Raw genomic sequence first — 10,145 nt, 5'->3', positions numbered from 1 at the left:
ATGTACATTAAGGCAATACTATAAGCCACTACGAATAGATTGTCATTGTGTTACCATTCTTTATGGAAATGTAGAAAAATGTATTTATTTGTAAATACCTCACTTTAACGTATACGCTTTTTTAAAGTTGAATACCTACTGGTATTTTTTAATAAATAGTCACTATACGTAAAATTACACATCAATAGTATTTTAATTTTTTAAGTACATTTAACAAGAATGATATGTAATGTATATGTGAAATGTTGAAATAAAAACTGTTAAAAATATTTGTCTTAGTTATTTGTTATTTTATTTAGTTCTGGAGTTGTGCTCCAGAGGCCTTAGGCGCAGAAGGGGCAGCCCGCCCCGGGCCTCCAGTCCCGTCCCGGGGGCTTCCAAATGTCCACAAGTTTCAAATGAACGCCTCAAATACATCTTTAAGGATAGGTTAAAAAATAAAATAACCATCATAATAATTATGTACGTCATTTTATTACGCTATAATAAATTAATTACACCAAAACTCGCAGATACTTCACAGCACAATCCACAGCGAACTAAGACTATCTGACATAAATTAAGTAGAACTTTCCAAAAGTTAAATTGTGCTTTGCTTAAGTACCCGATATTGTCCCGAATTTACAGCGCCAGATTCATGAATCGAGAATAAACATGATTTCATTAATTTGGCATAAAAATAATATCAATTTAGGCAATAACGCCGTAAAAGTATAAAATTAATCTCGTTAAAATTTCGCATGCTTTAAAAAAAAACTACTCTTGTTGTTAATATGATATGTGTACTCGACCAAGAATTCCTTTCCCACTATTTCTAAGACACGACCGACACTTAATCGTCAAAGACTATTTTCAGTTCCAAGTCAATATAACGAATCAGCCTTATTGTTTTTTTGATGTTAAGAACTTTCCTGAAAAATGGTAAAGCATTTTGATCGAACATACCATAACTATTTTTTATACAACCTCGGATCAAATATCTGGCTCATCGAATTAGCTAAATATTGGTACTATACGCCACTAAAATAATTCATTTACTACATCCTAAAAATGCTTACATACATATGCATAATACAACAGAATACATAACATTATTTCGAACCAAAAAAATGGTTTACTCCAATGTTACTATTTTAACAGCGAATAAAACCAATATTTAACCCGAGAAAATAATGTGATAGATAAAAATCGTTATTGTTTTCGTGCGATCACGCCTTAGGCATCCAACGACTCGTGCTCGAGATAATCTCTTGTATAGCAACATGGTAGCTGTGTTGGTAGCAAGGATTTTGTACAATGTTGCCAACATTATGGAAGCGAAACGTTTTAAAATGCTATAAAAATGTTGCCTAGAACGATTAAAGAGTAAAAAACTGGTGAAGAATAACCAAGAAATTCATATGGTTTTTTTCCCGTGTTATACGTCAAAAATGTTGCACTTACGTATAAAGCGTCGTTTTCATTTCATTTCTGCGGGGCTTCTAGGAAAATCGAAGTTCATGTAGTTCGGTCCCTCTGACGCTTATACTATTTAACAAGAGAGTGAGAGGGACGATACGATAAGAACTTCGATTTCCTCCTCTGCTCTTTAATATTGCACTGCCATGAAATTAAGTAGAAATCGGCATATTTTACGACTTCGAACCTACTTCAAGTTAGGGAATTATCAGTTCGATCCTGTCAAGTTCCTTACTGCATATTCATTTGGAAATTAACTAAAAAAACAGGTAAAAAACCGCCTATTTGCAAAATAAGGCGAGATACAGTCACCAGCACCAATATCTGACACAATAAAGCGTGCACAAATATCTGATACGGTTCCATTTCTAGGGCTGGTAGGACGTGTCAGATATTTTTGCGCGCTCCGCTGTGGCAGATATTAATACAGGTAGCCACGACACAGATTTTTACCCATCACAGTGGCCCAGTTGCCAAAATTACGCCTGCTGCTGCGGCTTGATGGACCAGAACTGGCGGACAGTGTTGGAGAGCCCCACGTCGTGGCTGATGATGTAGAATAAGCCCCCGAGGGTCGCGATGGAGATCAGGTAGACCAGGGCGATCGCGACCTTCGGTAGGAGGGGGCCCACCACGCTGGCTCGCACGTAATCAACAGCTATCGCCTCCAGGCCCCTGGGGAAAAAAAGAAAGACTCATTTACCTTGAGGCCCCGCGAGTTTAGATGCTACCTACCGCAAAATAAATTATAGTTTTGTTGTTTACCCATGAGGGATTCATTAAAAAATGAATAATATTTTTAACGAATTCAAATTATTTTGTACCATATTGTATACTTAGTAAATATGTGGTTGCTATTATGAACTATGCCTGGAAAAATTTAAGTTAAAATTAAGTTAAGGTTAAGAGAGCATTACTTAAAGAGTGGTAGAACCCAGAATACAGAACTACGCCGAAGAAATAAAGTCATCAACATAGCTCGAAGAATATGCAAGTTCTGGCAATGGGCGGGCCACATCGCTCGAAACGCATCGACCATTTAGGGAGATAGGTTCTCAAGTGGCGACCGCTAACCAGATAGCGAGGCGTTGGCAGGCCTCCCGTTAGGTAGACTGACAACATCGCGGTAGTCGCGGGCAACTGGTGGTGGAAAATAAGATGCAAGTGGCGGGTTGTCGTTCATTGCGGCGACGTTCCAAGAGAAAAGTCTCTGTTCGACAGTGGACGTGTTCCGGTTGATGATGATTATGATGACTAAAAAAGTGTATTTTATTTACGACTCTGTCAATGAGGGTCTTGCTTGCTGGCTTGGGATTGGCTCATTTAGTTTCAAGTTGTCAAACAAACCTCATAGTACTATCGCCGACTAGCCTGTCATAGAAATACAAGATACAAGTTGGCGAGAAGTGAAAGTGTTATGTTTTCTTCCATTATGATATAGCAAAGAAAATATTACGAGGTATTTGTGATACTACTTAATGGATAATCAAGGACGAAAACCTTCTTCTCCACATTCTCCTTCTTGACAGGTGGAGGAGCTGGGGAGCCCCTCATGTTCTTCCAAATCTTCCAGAAAGCCCTCGTCAGCCCAATATCATTGAAGATTAAGAAGAACAGCCCTCCCAAGTTCAGGACTGTGATGAAATACACAACCCCCATGGCGATTTTGGGGATCAGGGGACCGAAGAGTAGGACTCTGACGTACTCCACCACCATAGCTTCTAGGCCCCTGGGGGTGGGGAAGGAAGGGTGAGGATGGGATCATGGCAGGAATTATTTTGTTTTCGTAACTAGCTTTTATGCGCGACTTCGCTCACATTAAGCATCTGGTTAGATAGATGAATTGACTGGTTGATTTTATTGAATTTCCATGGGAGTTAACATAAAAAACGCCATGGTCTTCATTTATGTTGCATGAATAATACAGTGCAAAATTTCATGTTTTTACATGTTTCGGTTTTGATATTGGGAATTAACCTGTCTATATAAACTTCAATCCCTCAGGAATATCGGGATAAAAAATAAGAGATTTGTAGGTTATATAATTGAAATCGGTCTGTCGGTGGATAATTATGATGGATGAATAACAACAATGTACATTGTTTATTTACCCTGAAAAAAAAAACGAAAAAACTTTCGAGGCGCGAGGCCTCTTAGACTGTTACTGAACCAGTGAGATACACCTTTGACGTCATCCGCACTTAACATCAGGTGAGATAGCAGTCAATCATGGCCAGTTTTATGTAAAAAAAAGACTGAAGAGTAGGCTGTCGCTTACGTTCGCCTTCGCCTAGCGTCTGACACTCACCAGAAGCTGTGAGCGGTGATGAGTATAGCGAGCACGGAGTCCAGCAGTTTGTTGGGCATGAGCAGAGCGACGGGCACCAGCGGCACCATGGCGGCAGTGACAGCGCGCTCGATCACCCACAGCTTGGAGTGGTCGTGGGGCTTCTCGTCGGACAGGCGCGGCCGCGTCGTGCGGAACGAACGCACCTGGGTGAACGGGGAAATAAGTAGGTTGATGATGAGATCAGTGCCGGTTTTAGCACTTCCAGCACCCTTGGGAATTTTCCAGAAAGTAGGTATAAGCTTCGCTCAATGAGCAAAGCATAAAAGGAGTGCCTCAGGCGCCCCTTTCAGGTCGCCCTCTTTGAGTCATGAGAGAATCAATGAGAGATCTCTGAATATACTACACTCTCCGTGCCTAAATTATCAATATAATATAATAAAGTAAGTGTAAGCCAGGGCTCTACTTACATATGTCCTTTTATTCTTACCAGCACTTTCGCGCAACTTAATCGGAAAGACTAATGTCAAGAAGAATGTGCTGAAAGAAACTTGGCAAAAGTCGCCTTCTCGAAACAAAAATTAAATTATGAATACATTAAATTAATCTTGTTTAATGTTAACTTTAATGACTTCAATATAAATTCTTGTAACTCGAATGTATCTGTTTTTTTTTTCCTGTTTTTGTTGAGGCTATGAACACTCCGGGTGATCATGTCAACCTCATGGAAGCTCGCTCATTTTCCCTATGCAAAGGACATATTAAAAAAGTGGTATATGCAAATGGCTTTGCAGGCCTCTGAGAGCCAACAATTGACCTGGCCATCGTGCATAGGGCCCAAACCCCCAAGAACCCTTCTCAAGTCTGAGTTCTGAGCACAACAAACAAATTCCAACAACAAATGGGACAAGTCTTCTACCTTCTGGCAAATCTCACACAGAGGTGAGGGTTTAACTCTTATCATGTGTAAGTACCTAATATTATATTGAATGAATAAATAAAAGAAACTAAACTAAATAATCCTCCTGCTGCCTAATGAATATCTATCTATATAAATAAAAATGAATCGTAAAATGTGTTGATAAGCACAAAACTTGGGAAGGACTAGTCCGATTTTGCTAATTCTTTTTTTGTTGTGTTTGTTACTATTAGGAGAAGGTTTTTATGGAAGAAAATACAGAAAAAATACAACGGGGGCGAAGCCGCGGGCAACACCTAGTAATGAATAAAGCTGGGTCTTTTTAAACTACAGGATAAAGAAATTCCACAAAGGCAAAGTCATGAGCTAAACATACTTACAGAGTTCAGGATAGGTGTGCTCTTAACTTCCTTGAGGGCATTGCTCCGGGTTGGCAGAGAAGCTGCCACTGCTCGCTGCAGGGAGGGTTGTGTTGCTAGCCGCATCACTTGCTGGGTGAATATGCGGCTTGAACACCCTGGAAATTTTTTTGGCCATGAATTTAATAGGAGGTTCTACTTTACAGCCTTACTTTTGCAGAGCCTTCGCAGAAGCTAAACGGAGCCCCAGGTCTCCGTGGGGTGCACTGGCTGGCTTGAATAGTCCTAATAGATTTATAGATATGTGATCTATATTATTTAAATAAACCTTGTTTGACACAAGATAAATAAATAAAATATAAGCAAGTTTTAAAAATATATAGTTAAAGAGAAATATCTTATTTTTATAGGATATTTACATATTATTACTTTGAATGGTTTCCAGTTATGGTCACTAGTGCATATAAACAAGATATTGTTTTATAACCTCGAATAAATTACCAACACAACAAGGTTTATGAAAAGGAACAGTACACGTATTATACGAATACTAGTTGAAATTAAACAGTGCATTAATTATTTTAAGCCACATCAATCGCTGTTTGTGCATTCTAAAGCTGTCCCAAGAAACAAAACATCCGTTATGTAATAGTAAATATTAAAGCGAAGGCTCTTAGTTACCTGAATTGCGAAGGAACATGGAAAATGCCATTGTGGGTTTGGAATTACAATTAATGTAGTAAGAAAAAATGTAATTTCGTGGAATAAGAAATAATCTACGACTCGACTCCCTCCGCAAATTTCGAAATTTGCTTGCAAATGTCAAAGTCAAGTTGTCATTGCCAGCACAAAAAACCCGAACTGTCATGTAACGCATGCTTGGCATGCTTGCTCATTCATAGCTTGCTTTAGTTCTTTTCTGTATATTGGTATCTTTTATCAGTGTTGCCAAATTAAAAATGGTTCAACTAATTGGTAGAAAACTAGTAAAGTAGTTAAAAAGTAAACAAGTTTTAGCTATAATTCAAAAATTTGCAGAATATTTCGTAGCAAAACTATGAACAAATCCTAGTTACGTCATGACTGAGTCATATTTTAGCAAACATACTAACATTATTATTGGCCTTCATACCTTCATATGAAACTTGCGACGGGTCACTCGCGTATTTAAATTATTAGGATAGTAGATTTTCTTTCTTAGATAGGTGAACCCAGGGAGTGAATGACAATTCATTTTCCATGTATGTTTGTGACCAAAAAAATACATTTTAAACTGTTCAATAATTAGTGTCTCTAAAACTTTTTGAACCATAACATAAAAATGGCAGCCGCGATGGCGACGACACTAGAAGATAAATCAATCTGGGAAGATGGCGAAGAAGCGCTTAGCGAAGAGGTGCTTCGAATGCCAACAGATGAGATTATCAGCCGGACTCGCCTTCTGGACAATGAAATTAAGATAATGAAGAGCGAGGTGATGAGAATATCGCACGAACTGCAAGCACAAAACGAAAAAATCAAAGAGAACACCGAAAAAATCAAAGTGAACAAAACGCTGCCCTATCTCGTGTCCAACGTAATCGAACTTCTAGACGTCGATCCACAAGAGGAAGAAGAAGATGGTGCAGTTGTGGACCTGGACTCGCAGCGCAAGGGAAAATGCGCAGTCATTAAAACTTCCACACGTCAAACTTACTTCCTGCCAGTCATTGGCCTAGTTGACGCTGAAAAACTCAAGCCTGGGGACTTGGTTGGCGTGAACAAAGACTCTTACTTGATTCTAGAGACACTGCCAGCTGAGTACGATGCGCGTGTGAAGGCTATGGAGGTGGATGAGAGGCCTACAGAACAGTATTCTGATATTGGAGGGCTCGACAAACAAATCCAGGTCAGTTGTGGCAAATTGTGTGTAAATTGAGATATTTTTTCTTCTGAGTACTTATTGCATTTTTTTCTTATTTTTGTTGAGGCTAAAACATAAGGGACAGATCAAAGAACTGGTAGATGCAAATGGTTTTGTCAGAAGTCAGCTCTGAGAGCCTTATTGAAAACACTGGTCTCCCTCATTTGACATTATTTCAATGAAATGTACTGCATTAGAGCTCAGCATGAACTGATACTAAAATCCATTCAAACAAGAAGTAATGACTAAATGGTAAACAATAAAAATCACAAATAGTTTCTTGAGATCAAATTTTGTATGTCAAAAATTTCAATCACTTGATTATATTCCTCAATGTATAACCAGTGTCTTTGACATTTCAGGAGCTCATTGAAGCTGTAGTACTCCCCATGACACACAAGGAGAAGTTTGTCAACCTTGGCATCCACCCTCCCAAAGGTGTGCTCCTGTATGGACCTCCCGGTACTGGCAAAACCCTGCTGGCCAGGGCCTGTGCTGCGCAAACTAAGTCCACCTTCCTCAAGCTGGCTGGTCCGCAGCTGGTGCAGATGTTTATTGGTAAGTTGAGCAGGAGTCAGTGATGGTAATGCTTGCCAACCTAGTGATCAGTTGCAAGGAACAAATAAGTTGAAAGTCTGTGGGGAAAATCATGCCAAAACTCCACTCAAACCTACTTAATATTGTTAAACAAAAATAATTAAATATGATAGTTTGTAAAGTTTCAACTGACTGACAAGCTCATTAACAAAATGAAAAAATTTCTCACGTAACTAGTTCATCTACATATATTTCAGAATGGAAAAACCATGGCTGCACTTTATAATAATAATTTCCCATTGCTGGCATGAATTTTTTTTTATTTTTTTAGTAATTAATTTTAGTATTTATTTAATAAAATTTAGTACTGTCAAATACTACTGAAAATGTGCAGAGATATCAGTTACTTTACGCGAAAAAAAACTACAAGGCAAATCTTAACTACAACATTGGCAGAATTATCAAAAAGTTCAAAGGGCCATTGTTCCCTAAATTCAAATTGAATTGTGGCTTCAAATAGCATTGCAGTTGTGTTTCATTACATGTCATGCAATGTTCAAGAGTGCAGTTGAAATACAACCTGGAATTAACAATAATAATGTATAACCTGACAGTTCAAAACCTCATTGTTAATTCCATCAGGATCTAAATTATCAGGGTGTGAATTATTGTCATTCATTCCAGATGGTCTATTGGTAAAGTTTCTGACACGGAATCACAATCAAATTATGTAATTTTTTCACATACAAAAACTGTCATTTAATTGTGATTGCGAGTGTCAGAAATGTTACGCAATTGGCCCTCTGGTCGACAAATATGGGGTTATTCACTAACCGCACTTGTTTTCCAGAAGAAATGTCTTTTCAAATGTCCTGCATTGAAATTCAACAACTCTTTAGTCTTAAAATTAATCTATATTTAATCTAAGTAACTAAATATTCCAGGTGATGGCGCAAAGCTGGTGCGTGACGCGTTCGCCCTTGCCAAGGAGAAGGCGCCAGCGATCATCTTCATTGACGAGCTGGATGCCATCGGCACAAAGCGTTTTGACTCTGAGAAGGCTGGAGACAGGGAAGTGCAGAGAACCATGCTGGAACTGCTTAACCAGCTCGATGGGTTCAGCTCCACTGCTGATATTAAGGCAAGGGAATTAATATCATAAAATTTGTCTTTCAAATCTTGCAAGAGAGTGCTTTAATGAGATTGTCTTTCACATGTATAGGACTGAAATAACAAGGGCATAATCTATAGCAAGAGTAGCCAATAGATTTTCTAGGTGGGTAAATCTTTCGTTTTACAATAATCCCTGTTACATTTATAGGTGATTGCAGCTACCAACCGAGTGGATATCCTGGATCCTGCTTTGCTTCGCTCAGGCCGTCTCGACCGCAAGATTGAGTTCCCGCACCCCAATGAAGAGGCTAGGGCCAGGATCATGCAGATTCATTCACGGTATGTTGTTTTTGTTTGATACTTTTAGTATTATGTTTTTTACCAGACAAGACGCTTACGAGACTCAGTGCTCGCAATACCGTAAGTTACCAGTGCGCTATCGATTCCTTGAAGGATGAAGAATAGCTTGCGATAGGTTATTAATAATTTTGACATTACTGTACCATTTGCTATACAAACAAACCTTACGTATGGAACTGCAACAGGACCACACGCACCTTCTAGTGCAGGCATCTGGTCTTCGAGGACTGTGCTTAATATGTCGCTTTTTTTTAGTAATAAGGTTTGTATGCATGTTGTTTAATGTATGTAATGTGTCTTTACAGTAAAATGAATGTGAGCCCCGACGTGAACTTCGAGGAGCTCTCCCGCTCCACGGACGACTTCAACGGCGCACAGTGCAAGGCGGTGTGTGTGGAGGCCGGCATGATCGCGCTCCGGCGCTCTGCCACCGCCGTCACGCACGAGGATTTCATGGACGCCATCTTGGAAGTGCAAGCCAAGAAGAAGGCCAATCTCAGCTACTACGCTTAGGCTGGGAAATGATGCTCAGTTGACACTTGCCGGAACAGTGGGCCCAAGTCTACTTGAAGGTTCATTACATATGCCAACTGGTGTTTGAAAGGACTCAAACCTTTTAGCCATAAATTTAAAGTTTGGAGTCCTTTTTAGAACTGGATTGACAGAAAAGGCTTTAGCTTTTAACATCATCATAATTTAGCTTTAAGAAACATAAGCCTATTCTATTTTAAAAAGCTTAAGTTTTGGTTGAGGTTAAGTTTTTCAAAGCCGAAATTTTATTCACCAACTTGAATTCAAAAAAATAATGTCAATTGGCGTAATAGGTCGTGGGCCTCGCACATTGTCACGGAAGATGTCAACTTTGCATACGCCTGGGACACTCATGTACTTTGTGCGAGCAGCTTGCACATGTTTGTTTTACGTGTTACATACATAATTTAACGCAACGTTGGTAAGCTACTTGAGTAAAGCTATGCAAGGTACATGAGTGTCAATTGGTAACTTTAGAGCTTGTGTGTGTGTAATGAAAATGTGTAAATATATTACAGAGATCAAAGATGGAGAAATTGTGAGCAAGCAAATATTTTAATTTTTATTCATGTCTGATCTTTGAAATATTGTTATGATAATTGTAATGGTGATACACCATTTTATAGTCGGAGAGTGATTTTCGATTGTATATTAATAAATAAAAGTATATTAAATGAT

General features: G+C 38.9%; 2 protein-coding genes across 2 annotated transcripts; one reads left to right on the top strand and one right to left on the bottom strand.

The window, feature by feature from the left end:
* Positions 1-452: 452 nt before the first annotated feature.
* SdhD (succinate dehydrogenase, subunit D) lies at positions 453-5,855 on the bottom strand. Its single transcript, XM_074094054.1, has 4 exons — positions 5,705-5,855; positions 5,045-5,181; positions 3,767-3,951; positions 453-2,133 (listed from the first exon to the last, which is right to left on the bottom strand). The coding sequence occupies exons 1-4, from the start codon at positions 5,733-5,735 to the stop codon at positions 1,938-1,940; spliced, it is 549 nt and encodes a 182-aa protein (XP_073950155.1). The 5' UTR covers positions 5,736-5,855; the 3' UTR covers positions 453-1,937.
* Positions 5,856-6,111: 256 nt separating this feature from the next.
* On the top strand, positions 6,112-10,145 carry Rpt5 (26S proteasome regulatory subunit Rpt5). Its single transcript, XM_074094053.1, has 5 exons — positions 6,112-6,911; positions 7,289-7,484; positions 8,408-8,604; positions 8,785-8,915; positions 9,242-10,145. Exons 1-5 carry the CDS (start codon positions 6,345-6,347, stop codon positions 9,447-9,449), a joined length of 1,299 nt encoding a protein of 432 aa, XP_073950154.1. The 5' UTR covers positions 6,112-6,344; the 3' UTR covers positions 9,450-10,145.

This window comes from Choristoneura fumiferana, chromosome 11 (genome assembly GCF_025370935.1).
Source record: "Choristoneura fumiferana chromosome 11, NRCan_CFum_1, whole genome shotgun sequence".
In the NCBI taxonomy this organism is placed as follows: domain Eukaryota; kingdom Metazoa; phylum Arthropoda; class Insecta; order Lepidoptera; family Tortricidae; genus Choristoneura; species Choristoneura fumiferana.
The sequence above is the reverse complement of the archived record's forward strand: the minus strand, read 5'-3'. Positions and strand labels throughout refer to the sequence as shown.